Below are 23,108 nucleotides of genomic sequence, written 5' to 3'. Positions count from 1 at the left end.
TTACTTGACAGTTGAGGAAACTGAGGCAGTTAGGGTAAAATGACTTTGAGTCAAGTTAAATGAAGTCAAATGCCCTGGATCACCCAGCTAGAAGTGTCTGAGGTTGGATTTGAGCTCAGAAAGATGAGATTCTGACTCCAGGCCCAGGCACCAGTCACCTACCCAATGGGATCCTTAGCTCCCTTCAGAGTTCAAGTCGGGGGCCACCTCCTGCATGAAGTAGATCCTGATCCCCCAGGTGCTGCTCCCCTCCCTGAAATGACTCTCTCTGTATTTTGTTTAGAAGCATTACTTTTCTATGTATTTGGTTCATCCCCATTCCCCAAGAGAATGTCGATTCCTTGAGGATAAAGATTGCTTCATTTTTGTCTCCGTATCCCGTGTCTGACAAAATACACATTTATTATTTCTGTATAAGTCAGTGGCAGCAAAATTCCAGGATCCCTTTGTACAAAAATGGCATAAGGGATGTTATCCAGGAAATGTCTGCTCAGGAAAGCAGACAGGAGGATCAGGTGGTCAGGAGCCAAGGCTAGCCAAGGAGTAGCCTAGGTATTGCCCTGGTGCCCATGGAATGGAACAAGCCCTAGAGCAAAGACTGTCATGTTGGGAGATGGAAGTCTCCCATGAAAGTCTTCTATGGAAAGCTTGTGATCTGTACCACTGGAGGGAGTGCCCACATCCAAGAAATCTTAAACCCCTTGGAGTACCCAAGTATTTATGGATAGTCTTCTACTAAAGCACAAAAGAACAGGAAGTAGAACAAGCTTTGGAGGCAGATGATCTGAAATCAGTAACTAGCTCAACTTTTACACAACCATGAAATCCAGGCTTCCTTTCATCTCAAAAACCCCATGATCTTATGCAAACATTATTCTGGTGCTTCCTTTTGGTATAGAGGTAACTTGGAATTTTTCAAGGTTAGGCCAGCAATGTAATTTCTGCCCAACTAGAGAGGGCATTGAACATGGGCTAATCAAAGCCTCTCCGGGTCTAGTGTTCAAGGACCAGCTTGGCAAAATGCAGAAAAGCTCTTACTCAGAAAGTTTGTCCCAACAGCATTGGTTGAGTTTCTTTTTTCAGCCATAGCAAATCCCTAATAATCAATACTACCCATTAAGGTCAAATGATCAAAGACCTAGGACTGAAAGAGACCTTAGGGACCATCTAGGCCAACAATCTCTACCCCTATTTTATAGATGAAGAAACTGAGATCTGAGACTAGAGACTGTGTGTGTGTGTGTGTGTGTGTGTGTGTGTGTGTGGTCTTTATTTAGGAAGAGGGCCCACACACAGATGAGTGTACTAATCTTGGAAGATTTATAGTGCCAGGATAAAAGTCTCTCTAAGGTCCATTACTTTTCTAGATCTGTGATCCTGTGTAAAAATAAGATACAGTCAAGGATTTCCTTATTCAGAAATGTTTTGACCCCCAATAACTGCTCTTTCTAATAGATTGTAGGCAACCTGTGGTGAGAGGATCTGTCATAATTCATCTGTATTCTCTTAGCCCTAGAGGTATATATACCCTGCATATTGGTTGTTATTGTTTGAATCATGTCCTATTCCCCATGACTTCATTTGCTGTGTTTTGTTTGGTTTGACATTTCCTTCTCCAGCTCATTTTACAAAGAGGAACTGAGTCAAACAGAGTTAAGTGACTGACCCAAGGTCCCACAACTAGGAAGTGTCTGAAGGTATATTTGAACTTGGGTCTTTCCAACCCCAGGGCCAGAGCTCTGGGCCACTTAGCCACCCTCCCTGAATATTACAAGTGTTTGATACATGTTTGTTGAACTGAAGAGTTAATAGTAAGAAAACTCCTGTGAGCTCCCCAAATGTATAGAGCTGTAGGACATGAAGGTGTTTCTAAGTAAGCACGCTGTAATAGAGGCATGTTCTTTGTCTTCATTCCAGGCAGCAGAATGTCCAGGGAAGCTATACATCTTCCATTCCTCATTGCCCACAGCGGAGGCCCCGGGCAAACTGAAAAATCGAGATGACAGAAAACTTATCAACACAGACAAAGAAAAGGTATTTTGCCTGCAGCAGCCTTTGTGGGTTCCACATTCCTTCATTCTTTAAAGAGGCAAAAACATTCTTAACCCCCCTCAAACTGAAGTGGGGGAGGGTTGTATTCCCAGCCTCAGATTCTCAAAAGTATCTTTGTTTCTCAGTTAGTATCTTGACTCTGATGTAAACTGAGTTAATTCTATTTATGCCACATCTTTGTCCAAATAATTCTCTTGGTCTTGGAGTCACAAATTAGTCCTTAGGAAGGTCACGGGTCAGAGGGTTCTAATTTCTTTCCTCTACAGCTGGTAATAATTCATACTTCTCACCCCATCCAATCTACTAATATAGGGTCACCACCAGCAGTAGTGCACCAAACTAACCCCTCCTTGCTTGTGGGAGTCTTGATATTTTATATCCCCAAGGAATTCTCTGCCCTTGGGTGAACATCATTTATCTGTGTAGATAAATGTAGTCCCTGTGTAGGCCCAGTGATCATTTTGTTGTATTTCTTGAACTACTTATTTTACTTTGTTGGGACATTGATACTTTTTAATGGAAAGTTGTTCCCTTTAGGGAATAATTCTCACGGCCAGGAAGTTTTGAAAATAAAAACATTTGCATTCAGACAGCAGCAGAAGTCTAAGCATCACAGAACTTTCTGTATGTATCACATTGCAGAAAGAAAGAAAGAGATTGCATAATGAGAATGGTGTGGCATGTTCTAATAGAGATGGTGTGAATTTGTACTAATAAGGATGGTGTAGACCTGTACTAATAGGGATGGTGTGAACCTGAACTAATGGAGATGATATAAACCTGTGCTCATGGTGATGGTGTGGACCTGAACTAAAGGAAAAGGTGTGGACCTGAATAAAGGAAAAATGTGGACCCATACTCCTGAGGATGGTTAGACCTGTACTCATGGAGAGGGAGACAGAAAGAAGAAAAATGACTGAATCCCACAGCTATATTTCCCTTGGAGGTCAGAGCTGAAAGAAAGGCAGAGTCAGAGGCTGCCCAAGACTTCTTAGATGGCTCCCCGCCACCCTCAGACTCTGGGCAAGCTGATGAGGCCAAAGCATGGAGAACCAGGAAGTCCCCTGAACTAAGTGGAGGTCCAGGTATCTGGGTCTCATGCCTATCCTGCTGTTCTCTCTCAGGGAGAGAAGTGTCTTTTTGTGACTGGCCCCTTCAGTCTTGCTCACTCTACTCTCTAAGATGGCAGCCAGGTAGGCCCTTCTCCCTGCACAGGATCCCAGTCTTTGCCTTCCTGTGAGCCTCATTTTCTTCCTCCATCAAAGGAAAAGATTGGCCTGTGACAGGCCCTGTGAGACTCTCGATCTATGAACCCATAAACTAGTCAGCTACTTTCAAATTCAATTCAGTAAGCATTCATTAAGCACCTTCTGCATACCAGATCCTGAGTTAAGCTTTGGGGCTACAAAGAAAGACAAAAGACAGTGCCTGTTCTCAAGGGGCACAGTCTGATGACTGGATACAAATAGATTCTCCACAGGCTAAATTTAAGAAAATGAGCAGAGGGAAGGTAGCTTTCAGCTGAAAGCTTCAGGAGCTGAGATGTGGAGGGTTGGAGGACACCCAAGAGGAGTCAGGATATTTGGATTCTTGGACAAGGTTCAGAAAAGAGGATTCATTTTTTCCATGTATGTGAGTTTTCTTCCTGGTCTCTGCCTTCAGACACTCTTCCAGCCCCAGTCCAATGTCTACGAAACCCTGGCTAAGGACTGTGTGGCCAGCGGCTGCTGCGTGAACCTCTTCCTCTTCCCCAGCCAGTATGTGGATGTGGCCTCCGTGGGCCTGGTGACCCTGCAGACTGGAGGCACGCTGTATAAATACAACAGTTTCCAGGTAACCAACCCAACCGAAGATACGCTATATAAATACAATTTCTGGGTAGCCAACCCAGATGTTTCCAATGGATGCCATCTGGTCTCCAGTCCCTCATAGGTGTGCAGGCTCTGCCCTCTTGTGGACAGAGCACAAACTGAAACACCAATGGTCTGCTGCTTCAAATGCCTCATTGAAACAAGAAGAAAATGGGCCCCAGACAGTTTGAGGGAACTCTTCCTTGAGCCTCAGAGTCCATGGAATCATGTTCACTAACAGGATGTAAAGGACCTTAGACTATACAGTTATGTAGATTCTGCTTATATTAACTGAAGAAAATCAGAATCATAGAACATTAGGAGGGGAGAGTCATTCTCAGAGGCAGGAAGGCCTGGGTTCAAATTCTGCCTTGGACTCATGCTGGCTTCATGCCTTAGACAGTCACTTCATACTCAGTGCCCTGGACATGTCTTTAAGACTCTAACTTGAAGAGCTGCATCCTCAACCAGATCTTCAACTTGCAATCTGGGGCTGGGGTGGAGGCAGGAGAAGCAAAGTGAGGCCCATGGGTTTATCAACTTGACTGGAAGGATTTCTGGACTTTGTCAAGACCAGCTCTCTGCCTTTGTAAATAATGAGAGAGAAGTTAAGCAATTTCTGAGGACCCCAATTTGAATTCTGCATCATTTCTCTGTTTCCCCAGGAAATCCACAATATCCCACTGGGTCTCAGTTTCATCGTCTATAAAATTAAGGCCATTGGACCAAATGATTTGAGATCCTTCACATTTCTCAGTCTAGAATCCTAATGCATCAAAGTCTTGTGGGTAGTGGGGAAGGAGCAGAGGCAACCTGATGTCAGCTCCTGGGACCCCAGATCTACTCACTAAAGATATAAACATTGGATTTAATGAGATAACTACTAGTTATCCAGGTTTTTATTTCATTAAAGATACATTGGGCAATAGAAGACTCTGTATTCTAATGGACCTGTGATTTCATCCATCTGCTCCAAAGATAGAGGTCACTAATCATAATTGGGCACTCTCATGGCTAGTGTTCCTATATCCCTTTTGAAGGTGAAGGTCATCTGAATTTACCATCCCATTCCTTAGTTTTTCTTGATACCATAGCCATTTGTGTGTCTCCCTTGCCCTCACCACATGATCAGCCCAACTTTTTTTCCTGCCCCACCTTTTTTCCTGTACTACATCTGTTTAACACTTCCTCAGTGTTCCTGTTGACACCTAAGATGGTTGTATTATCTCTAATATCCTCTCTATTGTTGAGTTGTTTCAGTCATGTCTCACTCTCTGTGATCCCATTTCAAGGTTTTCTTGGCAGAGATACTAGAGTGGTTTGACCTTGCCTTCTTCAGCTCATTTCACAGATGAGGAAACTGAGACTAAAGGGATAAGTGACTTGTCCAATGTCACATTTGAATTCATGAAGAATTTTCCTGATATCAAGCCCAACACTTTATCCTTGCACCACCTAACTTGCCCCATTGTCCTCATAGTGATATTCATTTTCTTCTATAAAATCCCACTCTGGGGGCAGCTAGGTGGTGCAGTGGATAGAGCACTGGCCATGGAGTCAGGAGTACCTGAGTTCAAATGTGGCCTCAGACACTTAATAATTACCTAGCTGTGTGGCCTTGGACAAGCCACTTAACCCCATTTGCCTTGCAAAAAAAAAAAACCCTTTAAAATCCCACTCTGCTGCCTCATGACATGGAGAGAATCCTGAATCCTCAGAGGTAATGCCAAGAGAATATAAGCTCAGGAAGAGTCTACCATACTGGAAAGGCCTTAGGGATGGTCCTAGCAATAGATTAGCTTAGCTAAGTGACGTGGAGAACCTTAGATATAGCACTGAGTCATTGCGTGGCAAATTCTTTGGCCTTGGAAGTACATGAGATGAATTACAAAATGGGCAGTAGAATTAAAACGTGAATTAAAGGTATTTTTAATACATCTAACAATTGGCAACAAAGTGAGTATCCAGGAAGTCTTAACTTTGAAAAGACAACTTACACCAAGTCTTCAAGAGCAATTGTTAAATTTTCAGTTGTGAGCAAATTGGCAAATGCTACAAACCAGGGTTTAATTTATTGTGTTGTTGGTTATCCAGGCTTAAAAAAGTGATGGAGAAAATGTTAATGATGCTGATAAAACTGAAAAGTGTGTCCCCAGTTTTCAAAGACCCAATTCTTAAATATTTACCAGCTCATCCCTGAGCAAAGGCCTCAGTTTCCTCACCTAGAAAATGAAGTTGAACTTGTTGACTCCTTGGATCCTTTTTAGTTCTAATGTTTTTGAAAGATAGAAAATATCCCCAAAGAAGAGTGCCCAAAGCATCCCCTGAATGATGTATGATTTCCCTGTTAACCCAACTGGGCTCAACTCCCCTCTTCCACCCACAAAGATATGTTCTCCTGGGGATTTTGTCCACTCAACTTGGGAGTTCTTCCCACTTTCCCCAAGAGGATTCCATGATTTCTTTGTGTGAAATGCTGACTGGCAGAACCTAGACCAACTGAATTAGGACTGCTCCAAGTACATACAGACATGGAGCAAACCCTTCTCAGTTGTAATTTCAGAAATTATTTCATAGCATAGCAAACAGAGGCCTGTGTATTTAAAATCTGAATAAAAATGATGCTAGGTAGGGTGCAAGACTTGGTGATAAGAAGGTCCAAGATTGAATCTTGTCCCAGATGCTTGCTACCTTGCCTTGGACAGCTCACCTAACCTCTTTGGGGTTCAGTTTCTTTTTCAGTAGAACGAAGGGGCTTGGCTGATTGACTTCTAAGATCGCTTTCACCTCTGATTCTATGATTCTGTCAATACCTACTGTGTACAAGACACTGTAGTAGATACTAGGGAGAAAAAGATAAAACAAGCCCCTAAAGAACTTGGATTCTCAGCACTAAGCCTTGGTTTCCTCCTCTGTAAAATAAGGTGATTGAATGAGACTACCTCTAAGATTCTTTCCAGGACTAACATTCTCAGATCTGGGAAGGCTAATTGTTCTAACCCTTAGTTTTCCCATATGTAAAATGGGAATAATGGCACCCATTCTAACCCCTGCTTCCCTGGGGTATTATAAATGCAAACATCTGTGAGTTCTTGGTGGGGTCTTTTTTCTTGTGCTTTTTCCACTCTGGTGAACACTAATAGGTAAAATGTTCTTTTCAGAAGCACTTAGACAGCATGACATTTTTGAATGACCTCAGGAACGATGTCCAGAAAATCACAGGATTTGATGCTATCATGAGGGTGCGCACCAGCACAGGTAAATATTGGAATCTCAAGAGGGGCCTTCCCATTGGTATGATCTCTGAGCCTCCCTAATGGCCATGAGGGGGAGATGTCCCAGATCATATGAGACTATGGGACCCCTGTAGGGAACATATGGCAGACCCCATCTGACTTCCATTTTCTTCCCCTATAAATGGACAAAACTGGATATAGTGAGCTCAGAATTTGTGATCCCTAAGATGAGAATCCCTGTGGCCTGTGTTTGGAAAAATTAATTCCATTCAATTTAGGCTGACTCAGTTCTCCACAGCGACAAGATTCTCCCTTACACCAAAATGAAGGAAGGAGTTGTCAAAAAAGACAAATTTTGTGTTTGATCCTGTCTGTCTGGAGTTAACTTAAAGATGTTTGCATCATGGCCATTAAAGTTCAAAAGTACCTCACCAGCATGAGATAATGGACTTGGGGTTCTGGGTTCAAATCTCTACTCAGATATTTCCTAGCTTTGTCTCCTTGAGCCATGCGATTAATCTCTATTTCAATTTTCTTATCTATAAAATGAGGGAATTGGATTCTGTGACCCCAAAGGTCCTTTTTAACACTAAATCCATGTTCCTATCATCTTAGGCCTCATTAAACAAATGAGGAAATCCCCCATTGCAAAAATTACATAGCTAACAAGCTCAGGCTTCAAATCTTTCTCTTCACTATACATGGATTCTACTTTTAAAAGAGAAATGATTCCCTAATTGCAAGCTGTATTGAATTCCTTATTTTCTAAACCTGGAAATAGAGTCAAGATACACTGGCAATGTAGTCACTTGAGAAAGGAAGGTATAGACAGTTGGCTGTCGTGACCATGGCTGATGTCACTAGTGACCTTCACCTTATCAGAATGTTCTTTGTGTATGCTCATATCTTAGAAGAATGGGAGGATATAGAGGGACCACCAAGTAGATAATTCCATATTTCACTGAATCCTCCCTGGTGTGTCCATTCCTCCACTGGTGTAGCTTGCTGCTCATCCATGTTTTTTTTGTCTGTGCTTTTTTGTTCAAGCATTAATTAGGTACCTACTGGGTCTCAGGTCCTCTGCCAAAGACCCAAAGGCTAAGATGAAACAGTCCCTTCCCTTGAGGAGCTTAGATCTATAGAGAGAAATGGACTGCAATAGGTCTATCAGCCTTCCATTAAGATTCCAGCCAAAGTGCTAGAGGCTCATAAATGGATCACATGGCAAAAGGACAAGTCAAGGATTCCTGTTTTCTGATTTCAGGTTTCAGAGCCACTCAGTTCTTTGGTGCTATTTACATGAACAACACCACAGATGTAGAGATGGCAGCCATGGATTGTGACAAAGCCGTGACGGTAGAGTTCAAGCATGATGACAAACTGAATGAAGATACTGGTGCCCTCATTCAGGTGAGAGGCTGGCTTGGTGGCTCACATCCCTTTGCTCCTCACTGCCTATTGAAGTTTGGGCAAATCACTTCAATTCCCCATGCCTCAGTTTTCTTACCTGTAAAATGAGAAGTGGGGTAGAAGAGAAGACATCTTGAACTTTTTAGTATGGGGTACCAGTCATGAGCATTGGAAACAGAAAAGGAAGGATAGCATTTGAACTTAGATTCCACTTCTTCAAGAAAGAGTTGGAATCTCTTTCTCTGGAGGCAATGAATACCATTCTAATCAAAGGACCTGTTCTCAGGGATCCCTATAAACACACTTCCCCTTGGTCCTGCTGCATGCTTTCAGTCAACTTTCAGCAATGTGGTCAAATGGAATCTCTCTTCTGTGGAACAGCTCTTCTACTCCTTATAATCAGAAATCAGGTTCCTCCCCTCCCCCATATTTCCTTTGGACCCTAAAGTATCCAGAAGCTTCCAGGGGTTTCTGCCATTAGGGTTTTGGTAGAATTTCATCATTGAGGAGTATTTGGGGGGAGATTGGTCATCCTGGTTTACCTTCTGCATCTCTCACCAGCTTCCTAGTTTATCTTGTGTTCCTTGAAACCTTCAATCCTCATGTGGTGCCATGCTTCTCTCTCTCTGGACAAGTTCATTAGATTTACCCTTGGCCCATCACCAATACCCTGAAGGACTATGAGAAAGAGTTAAGCCTTAATTATTTTTCTTTATTATAAGAGAATTCAATGCAATAAGTTCCCCTTGAGCACCTACTTTGCACTAGGTGATTAGGAAACAAATACAAAACTGAAAAAAAAATTGCCTTCTAGTAACTATCAATATACTGGAGAATTTCTCTTTTCCCAGAGCTCAGAGGCCACACAGAGAGCTGGACTTGGAGTCAGGAAGATTCATCTTCCTGAGTTCAAATCCTGCCTTAAAGATGTACTATCTGGGTGGCCTTGGGTGAGTCGTTATACCCTATTCCCTCAGTTTCCTCATTTGTAAAATGAGCTGGAGAAGGAAATTACAAACCACTTCAGTATCTTTGCCAAGAAAACCCAACAGCGGGTCACAAAGATTCAGAACCAATTGAAAAATGACTCAACAACACAGAACATGAGGAAGAGGAAGGGCAGAATGGAGGGGAAGCATAAGAGGTGGGTGGTGATATCCAGAAATGACTCCAATGGGAAAACAAAAAGCAGCAACAAGAAACTACACAAACTCATAAAATATAAAGCCCTTGTGGTCAGGGAAGGTTTTTTGAGTTGTTTTTGTAACTCCATCAAGTAGAATTATTAATGGATGATAACTATTTGAATTAATTACACTAATCATGACTTATCATTATTAATTATTAATTATGTTATTCATTGTCCATTTGAGTTCATGCTGTTTTTAAAAGAAGTTGGCTTAATACTTTGCCCAAGCCCTCTGAAGGCAGGCTGTTGTTGCTTTGTCTTTACGCTTTTGTTTTGGGATCACCTCTATCTCTCATTTTTTACCTCCCCCTCCCCTGGAGAATACGTTTTATCATATTCACATATGACTGGCTTTTCAGTCCATTTCCAGGGTATTTTCTCCCCCAAAGCTCCCAGACGCTTTAGATGGGCCTGCTTTGAGAACATAGATCCAATTCGTGCTTCATTCAATGCTTACTGATTGTATGGCTGGTACAAGTCTTTTTCCTTAATCTGGATCTCTGATACCAACAAGAATTGTGAACAATGAAGTTTTTAATAGGCCAAGAGCCTTTGTCAAAGTAAGGGAATAGAGGGAAGGAAAGGGAATATGTTTGAGGTGGCAGATAACACTAAGGGACTTAGGCTTCATATAGAAGGTAACTCCAAATCCAAGCCTTAGAGGAAGTCAGAAATTCTAAGAAATGGAAACCAGAAAAGCTTAACAGAAAGGAATGAATGAACGAATGAATGAACAGACTCTAGGCCAGCAAGCTAAGCCTGTGGCCTTCTCCTTGGCTTGTAGTGTGCTGTGCTCTACACCACTATCAGCGGTCAGAGAAGACTGAGGCTCCACAACATCGGGTTGAACTGCAGCAGTCAGTTGGCAGACCTCTACAAGAGCTGTGAGACAGATGCCCTCATCAACTTCTTTGCCAAATCAGGTAAAACCCATCTTGCAGGAAGGGGAACCTCCAGGAGGGATTTGACTGATTGAAACCTTTCTCTTTTTCCTAGAATACTGTGCTTGGGTGACTATGTTCTAAAGATCAAAGTAGGAGAGACAGGGAGGAGACAGCGGGGTTGGTGCCTTCCGTGACACTGGCCACCCAGCCTATGGGCCTGGGGGTCATGGGGGCTCCTCTTTTTGTCCATTTCTGGATTGGGGATTTTCTTTCCTCAGTCTTCTGCTCTTTTGAACTGCCCATTCACAAGTTTCTTCATAGGAAAAAAAAAGAAATCTTTGGAAGGACAGACAAAAATGAAAGGGTATAGAGACCACTGGACTTGAAATTAGGAAGACCTGGGTTCATATCCCACTCCAGACACTTACCAATTGTGTGACCCTGGGCAAATCCCTGACCCCTCTCAATGCCTCATTTTCTTCACCTGTCAAATAAGGTAGTTGGACACAAGTCACCTCTATGGATTCTTCCTGCTCTAATATCTATGATCCTTTGAACTTGTAAGAGACCCTGCTTCAATAATAGGCTTAATAGCTAAAGAGCTGAACAGTCAGGAAGAGCTGAGTTCAAATTCAACCTCAGACTGGACAAGTCACTTAACCACTGTGCCTCAGTTTCCTCAGCTATAAAGTAGGGAAATGTAATCTGTGTTTAGGACATTGTTTCTATTGCTAAAGTACAGATTCTGTTGTTATATGCATAGGGTGAGAAAGGAAACCAATCCTATTAGAATACAGTTCCTGAAATGTTTGTAAGAAGCGCATTCACTGGGTCTTGTCTAAGAGGCCTTGGTCTTTGGCCATCTCAGAGACATTGGCCCGCCAGAGGGGTGGCCTACCAGAGCCAAAGAACTTCAGCCTCCCGGAGGCAGCCCCAGGGCACTGGGAGCCTCAGCTCACAGCAGCGGGGGACTCTCCTGAGCTGCACCCTGGGGAGCACTGGCACAAAGTGAGGGAACAGTGGGGGACGAGCACATGGAGCCCAGCCCTGAGGGCACACAGCCAGCAGCCTGGTCTTTTGGCAGCCTAGACCCAGAAACAGAAGCAGGTGGAGCCTGTAAGCAGGAGCCCCCAGGGCATGAGCCCATTGAGCTGAGGGAGGGGAGTGAAGAGAGACTGCCAGCTCTGTCCTCTGCCCCTGGAACAGGACTCTGGGGCTCTGACCACATTCAGAACCTGATTGCAGTCTAGGCCCCCCCCATAGAACAGCAGGAGCCCCCCCCCTCACCTCAGCCCCATGGCAGAGGGGGGCGCTTATGGCCATTCACAGACCAGGAGGGAGGACAGAGCCTCACACACTGAGACCCTTGTGGGAGTGTCCCAAAAGCTCAGGAAGCACCCCAAAAAACAGGCTTAGGCTGGGAAAATGAACAAACAAAGAAACAAGAGGAAGACCATTGAGAAATCTTTTGCAAATGAGCCCAAGAAGGATTAAAATACTCAGTCTGAAGATGAGGAAGCACAAGCTCCTGCATCTAAAGACTCCAAGAAAAACAGAAATTGGGCTCAGGCTATGATAGAGCTCAAAAAAGACTTTGAAAATCAAATAAGGGAGTTAGAAGAAAAACCAGGAAAAGAAAGGAGAGAGATGCAGGAAAAACATGAAAATGAAGTCAGCAGCTTTGTCAAGGAAATCCAAAAAAAATGCTGAAGAAAATAGCATGCTAAAAACCAGCTTAGGTCAAATGGATAAAACAGTTCAAAAAGTTATTGAGGAGAAGAATGCTTTAAAAAGCAAAATTGGCCAGATGGAAAAAGAGATAAGAAAACTCTCTGAGGAGAATAAATCCTTCAGACAAAGAATAGAATTCAGGGAGATTGATGAATTTACCAGAAATCAGGAATCAATACTTCAAAACCAAAAAAATGAAAAATTAGAAGAAAATGTGAAATATCTCATTGAAAAAACAACTGATATGGAAAACAGACTTAGGAAAGATAATTTGAAAATTGTTGGAATACCTGAAAGTCATGATCAGGAAAAGAGCCTTGACATCATTTTCAAAGAATTACTACAGGAAAATTGCCCTGATATTCTAGAAGCAGAGGGCAAAATAGAAATGGAGAGAATCCACCAATCCCCCCAAGAAAGAGATCCCAAAAAACCAACCCCCAGGAATATTATAGCCAAGTTCCAGAACTCCCAAGTCAAAGAGAAAATATTACAAGCAGCCAGAAGGACACAATTCAAATACCGTGGAGCTACAGTCAGGATCACACAGGACTTAGCAGAAGCTACATTGGAAGCTCATAGGGCTTGGAATACAATATACCGGAAGGGAAAAGAGCTTATAATGCAGCCAAGAATGAACTACCCAGCAAGGCTGAATGTCCTCTTCCAGGGAAAAAGATGGACTTTCAATGAACCAGGGGAATTTCAAAGGTTCCTTTTGGAATGGCCAGAGCTGAACAGAAGGTTTGATCTTCAGATACAGGACTCAGGTGAAGCATGGAGATTGGAGGAGAGGGGGGAAATATGAGGGACTTAATGAGGATGAACTGCATGTATAGAAAAATGATACTGATAATATTCATATGAACCATCTCAGTTAATAGAGCAGGTAGAGGGAGCTTTTATAGTTGAAGCACAGGAGAAAGCTGAATTCCAAGATAAAATATGGTGTAAAAATGGAGTCAATAAGAAAAAAAGGGAAATGGAATGGGAGAAAGAAAAAGGAGAGGGGGAATAGTCCAAGCTATTTCACATAATAAGATTTTTTTTTATTTTACAATGAGCTATTGCAATGATATGGAAGGGGGGAGGCAAGGGGGAATGAGGGAACCTTTGCTCTCATCAGAGATGGCTAGGAGAGGAAACAGCAAATATACTCAATGGGGTATAGACAACTGGAGTAAGAAGGAGGGGGGAGCAGGGGGAAGGGGTGGGGATGTGAATAAAGGAGGAGAGGATGGACCATGGGAGGACAGTGGTCAGATATAACACATTTTCTTTTTTTACTTCTTGCAAGGGGCTGGGATTGGATGGCCTGCCCAGGACCATAGGGCCAGGTGGATTCTGGGCCAAAGGGGTGGTATGGGGGCTCAGGGCTTCTTGACCCCAGGACCAGGGATCTGTCTGCTGCACCACTCAGCAACCCTACAGCAGAGTCAGAGTGAAAGGAGAGAGAAAATATAGTACATGGTAGTGGAGAAATAAGAAAGGAGGGAGTTGCGGTCAGCAATGGCAATGTTGGAAAAATATGGAAGCAACTTTTGTGATGGACTTATCATAAAGAATGTGATCCACTCACGACAGAGTTGATGGTGTTGGAACAAAGACTGAAACATTTTTTGTTATTATTATTTGGGGGAGGGTGCAGGGCAAGTGGGGCTGGGTGGCCTGCCTGGGGCCACATAGCAGGGTGATCATTGGGTGTCTGGGGCCGGATTTGGACCCAGGTGCTCCTGGCTCAAGGGCCAATGCTCTGTCTGCCACCCAGCCACCCCTACTATTATTACTATTTTATTTTATTTTGGGTCTTTTTTTTCTTCTTTTTGGTTTTTGCAGGGCAGTGGGGATCGGGTGGCTTGCATGTCACATGGCTGGGTGATTATTGAGTTTACGAGGCTGGATATGGACTCGGGTGCTCGTGGCTCCAGGGCTGGTGCTTCGTCCATTGCACCACCTGGCCATACCTACAATTATTACTATTATTTTTTTATTTTAATTTTTTTTCTCCCCCCTTTACTTTTTTGCCCAACAAGTCTATCTATATTCATGGGGGGAGGGGTATTTTGTTTACTTGTAAACAAGTATATTTTATTAATATAAAGAAAAACATTTGTACAAAATGAGAATAAAAAATAAATTTAAAAAAAATATGGTACCCAGCTGTTGTTGTTCAGTTGTTTTTCAGTCATAGTCGATTTGAGGTTTTCTTGGCAAAAATATTGGAGTGGTTCTCCATTTCCTTCTTCAGCTCATTTTATCGAAAAGGAAACTGAGGCAGATAGGTGAAGTTACTTGTCCACAGCTAGTAAGTGTTGGAGGCCAGACTTGAATTCCTGACTCTAGGCCAGCACTTTCTCCACTGCCCCACTACCTGTCCCTAGGTGGTATGGTACACAACAGAATTCCCTAAATATGGAATGACCAGAGTAGAGGACAATGGAAGTATAGCCCTGTGATCTTCTTAAGGAAGACTATGTCCACATTAGGTCGGCACATAAAACATTTTGCAAACTTTGCATCAAAATCTAGAGATCTTAGATTTAGAGCTTTTTTAGCTCTGTACCCCAGAGGCCAGAACAGATGAAGAAAAATGAAACTTGGCAAAGTTAAGCAACTTGCCCAAGGTCACACAGGCAGGATTTTAACTCAAATCCTCTCAATCCAGAGTCAGTGATCTTTCCAATGAGGTCACTGCCTTGATTTAATTTATAAACTATAATTACCCTAGCTTCAGTACTGACAGGGTTGGTAGTTTCATCATTTCCACATCTATAGATGCCTCCTATGTTATTCTAGAAGGCCTTCATGAGATTCTGTGACCCCATTTTGATCACCTGGTGAGCCACTTTGGATATGATAGTAGGTGCATGGGGTGGCTAGGTGGCACAGTAGATAGAGCACCAGCCCTGAAGTCAGTAGTACCTGAATTCAAATCCAGCTCAAACACTTAATAATTACGTAGCTGTGTGGCCTTGGGCAAGCCACTTAACCCCATTGCCTTGCAAAAAATATATATATAAAAAAAAAGAAAGTAGGTGCAAGTCATCAGGCTCTCTTTACAGTTTGAGAGAGCTATGAAAGCCAGGGTTTCCCAAATACTGCCTCCCAAAGATTAAGTTCATTTCAATATCCCCAGAAGCCTGGGAGGACAGCTGTAGCTTAGACAGCCTGTGTCATCATTTTGGTCACCATCTTCGAAAATTGTCATTTCAAAGCACTGTATTTTTTTAATCGATGTAAACAATTTGGAACAGCCCAAGTAGCTAGTTCCCCAGGTTTGGGACTCCCTTATCACTTTCCCTAAGGAAAAGCAGAGAGGGAAGACACCAACTCATTCTCTTTGGTTCAGAGATAATAGAATAGTGGTCATCTTACCTGAAGCTGGGATAGATAAATCTAAAAGCTTTGGAGTATTTTCTCTGCTAATGGAGCACATCTCTTAAGTCTTGTGTCCTTTGCCTTATTCTACTTATAGCTTTCATGGCAGTTCTCACACAGCCCTTGAAGATGGTCCGAGATATCCTGGTGCATCAAACTGCTCACATGTTGGCATGTTACCGCAAGAACTGCGCCAGCCCATCTGCCATTAGCCAGGTGAGGAGGACTCGGCCCACTCTGATTCAGAGGAGGCAAACATTCCATTTATCCAATCACCTAGAGGGCACTTAACCTTGCACAGTCTGAAACAGAAGCACAAGCCATTCCCTAAGGATGGAGAGGGGAGGTTTCAGTGTTCCAGACATAGCTTCATATTGATGGACCTGATGTGCCTAAGTTTCATGAACTATATAACCACCAGGTGGAGGCAGTGAGCAAGACAAAGCTAGCATCCCATTGACTGAGCTATCCAGTCGACTTGCTCCATCCACCAGGCTTCTAAGCAGATCTCTCTCCTCACTCTCCCCATACCTCCTCAAACCCCAAATGCACCACTGATCTTGATCATTCACTCCTTTTTTCTTTTTTGGCAGGATCCCAACCATCGATTCTTTGCCAGGCATGTAAATCCTAATAGCCCCCTCCATACTTTGTTCTAACATCTCTATTCCCTAGCTTCCACATCTGAATCCACAGCTCCAGAAAAGGGAATCTATGCCCCCTTAAACAGCAAATACAGTTGAGCTTGGAGTCAGGAAGATCTGAGTTCAAACTCAGTTTCTAACACCCACCAGTTGGGTAACCTTGTGCAAGTCATAACTTCTGCCTATCCCAGATTCCTCAGCTATGAAATAGAGATGATAATAATAGCAGGCCTTTCCCAAAGTTGTCATGAGGATTAAATGAGTTAAAATTTTAAAACTCTCAGCATGGGGTTTAATAAATATTTCCTCCCTTCTATCCTCTCTTCAAAATACTACTGTTTGGGTTTCTGTTGGCCAAAATTTCCATCTCACATTAAAAGCTGTAGAAATAAAAGCTCACATTTGGGACAATGGGTTATACTTCCCTAATCCATATGGAACCAGGAGTCTGGCTCTCTCCCTAAAGACAGAGGGGTAGGGAGAAGGAGAGAGTATGTCCACCATCCCCTACTCAATTAGTAGTGCTGATTTCAACCAAAACATAGATGTCCATTTTGTTGTTGTCATTCACCCATTTCATTCATGTCCAACTCTTTATGACCCCATTTGGGATTTTCTTGGCAGAGACACTGGAATGGGATGTCTTTTCCTTCTCCAGTTCATTTTAAAGATAAGGAAACTGAGGCAAATAAAGTGAAGTGATTTGCCCAGGGTCATACAGCTTATAAAAGTGTCCAACCTGGATTTGAACTCAGGAAAATGTCTTCCTGACTCCAGATCCAATGCTCCATACACTACCACTTAGCAGTCCCTTTCAAAGTTAGAAAAGTTAGTTAGAAAAGATCATCAAACAATCCCTTTCTCCTTTCAGCTCATTCTGCCTGATGCCATGAAGGTATTCCCAGTGTACATGAACAGTCTGCTAAAAAATTGTGTACTCCTGAGCAAACCCGAAATCTCAATGGATGAAAGAGCATATCAGAGGCAGCTGGTCTTGTCGATGGACGTTGCAGACACTCAGCTCTTTTTCTACCCGCAGCTTATACCAATAGTAAGTATGAAGCATCAGCAGAAGTGGATGATATTGTCTGCTCTTTCCATAGACCATTTCTGAATCATAGGCATCAAAATAAGGAACTTGGGGTCATGAATGCCTTCCAGGAACATCAAGATATAGTCACAAAAGTTGGGGAAGAGGTTGGAGAGAGATTGATGGGAGATTGGGGGGGTGGTAATTTTCCTGAATAATTCCATATGATTCACAAAATTTCTTCCACCAATTAAGTTCTCTGGTTAACTTAAACATATGTTAAGCATCTACTTCATGTTAGCCCCTCTTAGGAATACAGAGGCAAAGCCCCAATAAGCCTTGTGCTTCAAGAGTTCATATTTTCTGGGGTGATAGAGAAGGTGGAGGTACCCCATGTACACAGAAAAGTAAATATCAAGTGAGACTGAGCTAATGAATGGGGTGGGGGAGGAGACTTCTAATGTAGGATGGAGGATTCTAATGGATAATGTTCTGAAGGAAACTTTCCATTAAGCTTAAAATTCCTTCAGGTGAATTTCTCCTTCTAACACTGGTGATAAGTCTTGTGTCAGTGATCTCTCTCTCTCTTATACACACATACACACACACACACACACACACACACACACACACACACACACACGTGTGCAATGGGTATTGCTTCTGCAAGACAAGAAGCCTGAAGGGCCATTCATAGCTCAAGGAAAGAACACCACACTTTAAAAGAGGAACCTTAGCAGTATAGATAGCACTTGACATTAGGATAAATAGAGTAAACAAAACCAGTGTGAGGCACTTAAGGAACATTCAGTTCTTGGAGGATATGGCCTGGGTGAGTTCAGCAAAGAATGACTGAAGGATGGGTTCATTGTTAATCCGGGAATTTTGAATTTGGAAAGTTGGATCATGGTTTTTAAACAAAAGTCACCAAGCCTTTACTTGAATATTTCCAGGAATGAGGGAGCTCATGATTTCACCAAGGCATAAAGAACCTTTAGATCATTGGTTCTCCAAGAGTGGTCCAGGGTTAGCTCCCTGAGATCCTTTCAAGGGCTTCCCAGGGTAAAAACAATTTTCTCAATGATACTAAGATATTTCAATACAGTCAGTGTAGATTGATGTGACCTACATAAACAAAAGTTCTTGCAAAAGGGCCTCAATAACTTTAAGAGTTCAATGGGGTTGAGAGTTCTATTTGGGAAGTATGACTCTGGTTCTGCTATTGTTTCCCAGCACACAATGGATGTCAACAGTGAAAGTCTCCCGGCTGCTATTCGCTGCTCTGAAGAGCGGCTCTCCGAAGGAGGAGTCTTCTTACTGGCCAATGGGCTCAGGATGTTCCTGTGGTTGGGTGGAAGCGCACCACCAGAGCTGATTCAAGGAATATTTAATGTTCCCTCCTTTGCGCACATCAACACGGATGTAGTAAGTTTCATTTTTCCTTTTGGGGTATGATGTGGAGAACTGAAGAGAGGGTTGTGGCTGAATTCAAAAATAAGACCATTTCAGATCTTCAATTTCACATCCATCCATGGATTACAGAAAGGGAAAAAACCCCAACACTACCCATAGTTCTGCATAAGTAATAGATTATAATATTTAGGCTAAGACTGAGGGAGTAAGTGTGGGGGAATTAACTTCCACTCCTTTGCCAAGTCTGACCTTGTTGAAGTGGGGTGGGGGCAGAAGTGGAATGATAAAGAACTGGCCTCAGAGTCAGTAGGTCTGGGTTCAAGTCCTGAACCTGGGCCACATTAGCTGTATGGCCCTTCTCAGGGCCCCAGGCAGCTCTTGAAAACTCCAAGATGCAAAGGAGTTTGCCCACCTACATTAGTATAGAAGTCCCCATGAAATCATGGATCTCATACCAGCCCATCCATTCCACCACTGATTCTTTGGTGAGTATCCTCCTTGGATGCCTTACTCTAACTGATGCTAAGCCTTCACACCAACCTCTCCAAACCTCTCCCAACAGAGGGGAAGTTCTAGCAGGTGGAAGGACTTCAAGAATGAACCCCAGTATATACACCAGAGAAGTTTGATTATAGATAGGGAGGTTTCACCAGCAGGTTGGCCACCAACTTTGGATGATGGATTTTCCAGCCATGGCCACTCACAGAAAGCATGAGGGGATTAGGAACTGTCTTGGCAGAGGAGTCATTGCTCCTTGAAGGAATAAGGAAAGCTGGAATGAAAGCTGCTCAGCTCCCTCATTTAGATCTTTCTATAGCAGACTATCAAGGAGTCTATTCCTGTTGTCATTTCAGAAAGAATCCAATAATCTTACATGACGACTATGAAACAGTAAATTTTAGGGTATCACATTTAGAGATCCCAAATGATGTGTAAAACGGTTGTCCTCTTACACTGGAGAAGCAAAGTTATTGTAGAGCAAAGAGACCTGGGTCTAGAAAAAAATTGTAAAGAGAAAAATTTCCTTTGAGAAAATGGCGACCACCTGACCCATCACCACAAGGTGAAGAACAGTTACTGGGATGGATGTGACCTTGGCCTGTTTGTTGCCAAGCACAGTCCCCAGAGGAGGAGTGCATCCATAGCACAGGGAGAGATTTGAGGCTGATTCATCGTTTACATGGGAATGACTTCCAGATGTGGGGCATGATTAGGTGGTGGTTTGCCTTTATAATATGTGGCTCATGCAGTCCCAGAGGTGACAGCAGCATCAAAATTCAACTGTCTGCATATTTACTCCATCAACCCTGCTCAGGACCCAGTGTTCAGTGGGTCAACAGTGCCAGGACACTCTCTAGTCATGCAGAGTGACATCAAGCTGCACCATCTTATCCTGGAGATTCTGCTCCAGGTCCTCCCATAAATGCATATTTAAAGAATCCAATATTCTGAAGGCCTTCCTCTGGGGCTCCTAAACTTTCTGTGGTGCCAGCAAGACATTTGGCCTATCCATTCATCAGCCTTTCTTTTCATTCTGCAAATCACCTTCTTCTTCTAATAATGTATTTCCTGGATGATATTCTTTCTACCAATATTGTGTAGCATGATGAAAAATATGTTACAACCCACTGGGGCCCAAAATGCAACTGTCCATTATTTTTGAATCACCTACCATTTTTATTTTGTGGAAGTTGTGGTGTTCCATGACTCACCATATCACCAGAAGAATCTTTTTAAATTATAATTCAAGGTAAATAGCTTGCCAATGAAGAGTAGAAAAAAAAGAGATCTGGAATCAAAAGATCCAGGTTCAAATCTCAGTTCATTTGCCATTATTGTGACATTGGGCAGGTCCCTTAATTTCTTCTGTTTCCTCATCTTTAAAATGAGAATCTGACTAGACTTTTCCATCTGTGAACAGATGTTAAAATATAGAAAACCTTAAACATAAGAAAAGGAAAGATGGTTGGACAGGAAATCATCTCCCACTAAGGAGACTGAGACAAAAATTCTAGAATGCAGAAGTGAATGAATCTATGAAATACTTTTTCCTCAATTTAAGGAAGTAGTAGTATAATTCCTTCAATACTCTACAGGCATTTATTCATTGCCTCTTAGAGAGCAGGCACTGGGAACAAAGCCAAAAAAAAACTAAAGCAAATTAGTCCCTATACTTAATAATGTTTATTTTATTGAGGAAATTACATGTGGATAAATACAAAATAATGTAAAGTCAGTTTTGGGGGGCATCAGACTAGGCCTCCTGTAGCAAGTGGTACTTGAACTGAGTCCTGAAGTAAGTAAAGTAAAAATAGGCTTATTTTTCATAGGCTTATTTCATGAGTGAAATCTAAAGTATATTGATTGTCCAGAAAGTTGGTAAATAAGCTGGGGTTGACACCTTTGTTCATCATGCGTTGATTTATTCAACAAATGGCTCCCATCCTCGGGATGGACTGTTACTACTTTGAAACAGAATGCCAGAGTCTCTGACTTCAGGGTCTCCATCCAGTCCCACCCAGTCAGACCAGGATTCTTAATAGGAGCTAGTGGGCATCCTATATGAAGCACAGTGGTATCATACTATTTTCAGATAAAAACCCATCTGTATGATACATACACTTGTATAAATTGGGAAGTGATGCTGCCTCCTCCAACCTTTCTTACAACTTCTGTCTTCAAACAACATTGGCCATTGTATTGTGCATGAATTGTAGTTCTGAATTTCATGGTAAATGTTCTCCAGGCCACTTTTCCAGTACGTAGATGATGTCTGTGTTCTTAGCATCCTCATGCCAAGTTATAGGATACTTAAAGGATAATTCTGAAGGTTAATGGAAGAAACCTGAACAATTTTCTGTTACTCTTATTGAAATGCATGGGAATAGACTGCAGCACCATAGTCCATTAACAGATCAAAGGACACCCTAGAGTCTCATTTATCCAACTGAAAATTCAGTTTAACAAAGTTTGTTATGGAGATGTAACATTGTTCCCCTGGACAGAAATCATCCATCATTCGATCATTACTTTAATTCCCTCAACTGTGAAAGTTCCACTACCAGAGAATAAAAGACCTTTCCCTTAGCAATATAACTTTAGGTTTTTCTATCTAAAAAAGAATGAATTCATGAATGAATGGATAAGTCTTTATTGTGTTGGAAAGTGTTGGAAAATAGTCCCTTAACCCAAGAAGCTCATTCTAATGAGGGAGACTATATGGAAGACTTTGAGAATGAACTGCCAAAACATCCTTCAAATAAAACATGATGCCTTTGTGTCAGTTCCTCCATATACCCATATCACCAGAGGAGGATTCTGTTTGCCTGATACAAAGATAAATCACCATTCTCTTTTTGGAAACTGATGGAATTATTATTACTGTTTTTTATTTTTTTGTTTCCCAAGAGAGTGGTAAATATGAATGCAGAAAGGAGTTTTAAGTTAACATTTCAGTCATTCAATTCAATGCCAATTGGTATAAACACATCTTCCAAGCAGGCTCACTTGAACCTTAAATTTGAATTCTCTTAATGCAGACATCTCTGCCTGAGGTGGGAAGCCCATACTCTCAGAAACTCAGATTGACTATTAATAATATCCAACAGAAGAAGCCGTATTCAATGAAGGTAAGGAATCAAGAGTTTTTCATTACTTTTTAGCAAAACTACTAATCAGTAAACCAAATCAATACATCAAAAAAAAAATCTGACAGTTATTTTCAATCCCCATCCTTGCAAAGGGAAGTGACAAAGTGTTTTCTCTTAATTCTTCATTAGTTCAAGTTTGTTCTTTGTAATTTTTGCAATTTTTTTGATTGGTTTGTGGTTTTTCTTTCCACATCATTTAACTTGGCAGTTGGACTTATAATGTGGTCTTTGGAAGAAGCTTTTTTATTTATATTATCAGCTCTCCACCTATCTGTCATCACCTAAGGGCAAACAGAATAGAGGTTGTAGTACAATTTAGCAATAAATTTGCAATCATTTGAAACTCTCCTTTCATGGCCTGAGAACAAGTAGATAAAAAGTTAACAGATCTGAAAAGTCTTTTCCATAAAAATATCAAGTGCCAAGGTTGTAGGTCTTTAAGGTATAAAAAGTGTTTTTCTATTATCCATAATCAGCCCTAGAACTAGATCCAATTGAAAAGACAATTATTAAATCTTCTATGTGAGCATTTATACCTTGGAAATCAACAAGGGGTACAAATTCAAGCTTGATTTATTTGTTTGTCAGACTTAGGGGAGTGATGGAAAAAACTTTAATGATGCAGATTCAACTTAAGTGTG

The 23,108-nt window shown here is 42.0% G+C and overlaps 1 protein-coding gene across 3 annotated transcripts in view; it reads left to right on the top strand.

Moving 5' to 3' along the window:
• The window catches only part of SEC24D (SEC24 homolog D, COPII coat complex component), a 119,052-nt gene that overhangs the window by 90,516 nt on the left and 5,428 nt on the right, over nt 1–23,108 (top strand). For 2 of the 3 annotated variants that reach the window (XM_074228313.1, XM_074228311.1), the window contains 9 exons: nt 1,918–2,034; nt 3,715–3,885; nt 7,064–7,160; nt 8,403–8,548; nt 10,522–10,660; nt 15,828–15,946; nt 17,246–17,425; nt 18,638–18,829; nt 22,357–22,446. In XM_074228313.1, the coding sequence (XP_074084414.1) occupies nt 1,918–2,034; nt 3,715–3,885; nt 7,064–7,160; nt 8,403–8,548; nt 10,522–10,660; nt 15,828–15,946; nt 17,246–17,425; nt 18,638–18,829; nt 22,357–22,446 (1,251 nt within the window). The remainder of the gene's footprint in view (nt 1–1,917; nt 2,035–3,714; nt 3,886–7,063; nt 7,161–8,402; nt 8,549–10,521; nt 10,661–15,827; nt 15,947–17,245; nt 17,426–18,637; nt 18,830–22,356; nt 22,447–23,108) is intronic. The other variant, XM_074228312.1, reaches the window with a different exon arrangement.

Source organism: Macrotis lagotis, chromosome 3 (assembly GCF_037893015.1).
Source record: "Macrotis lagotis isolate mMagLag1 chromosome 3, bilby.v1.9.chrom.fasta, whole genome shotgun sequence".
Lineage (NCBI taxonomy): Eukaryota > Metazoa > Chordata > Mammalia > Peramelemorphia > Peramelidae > Macrotis > Macrotis lagotis.
This window is presented reverse-complemented; position numbering and strand designations above follow the sequence as displayed.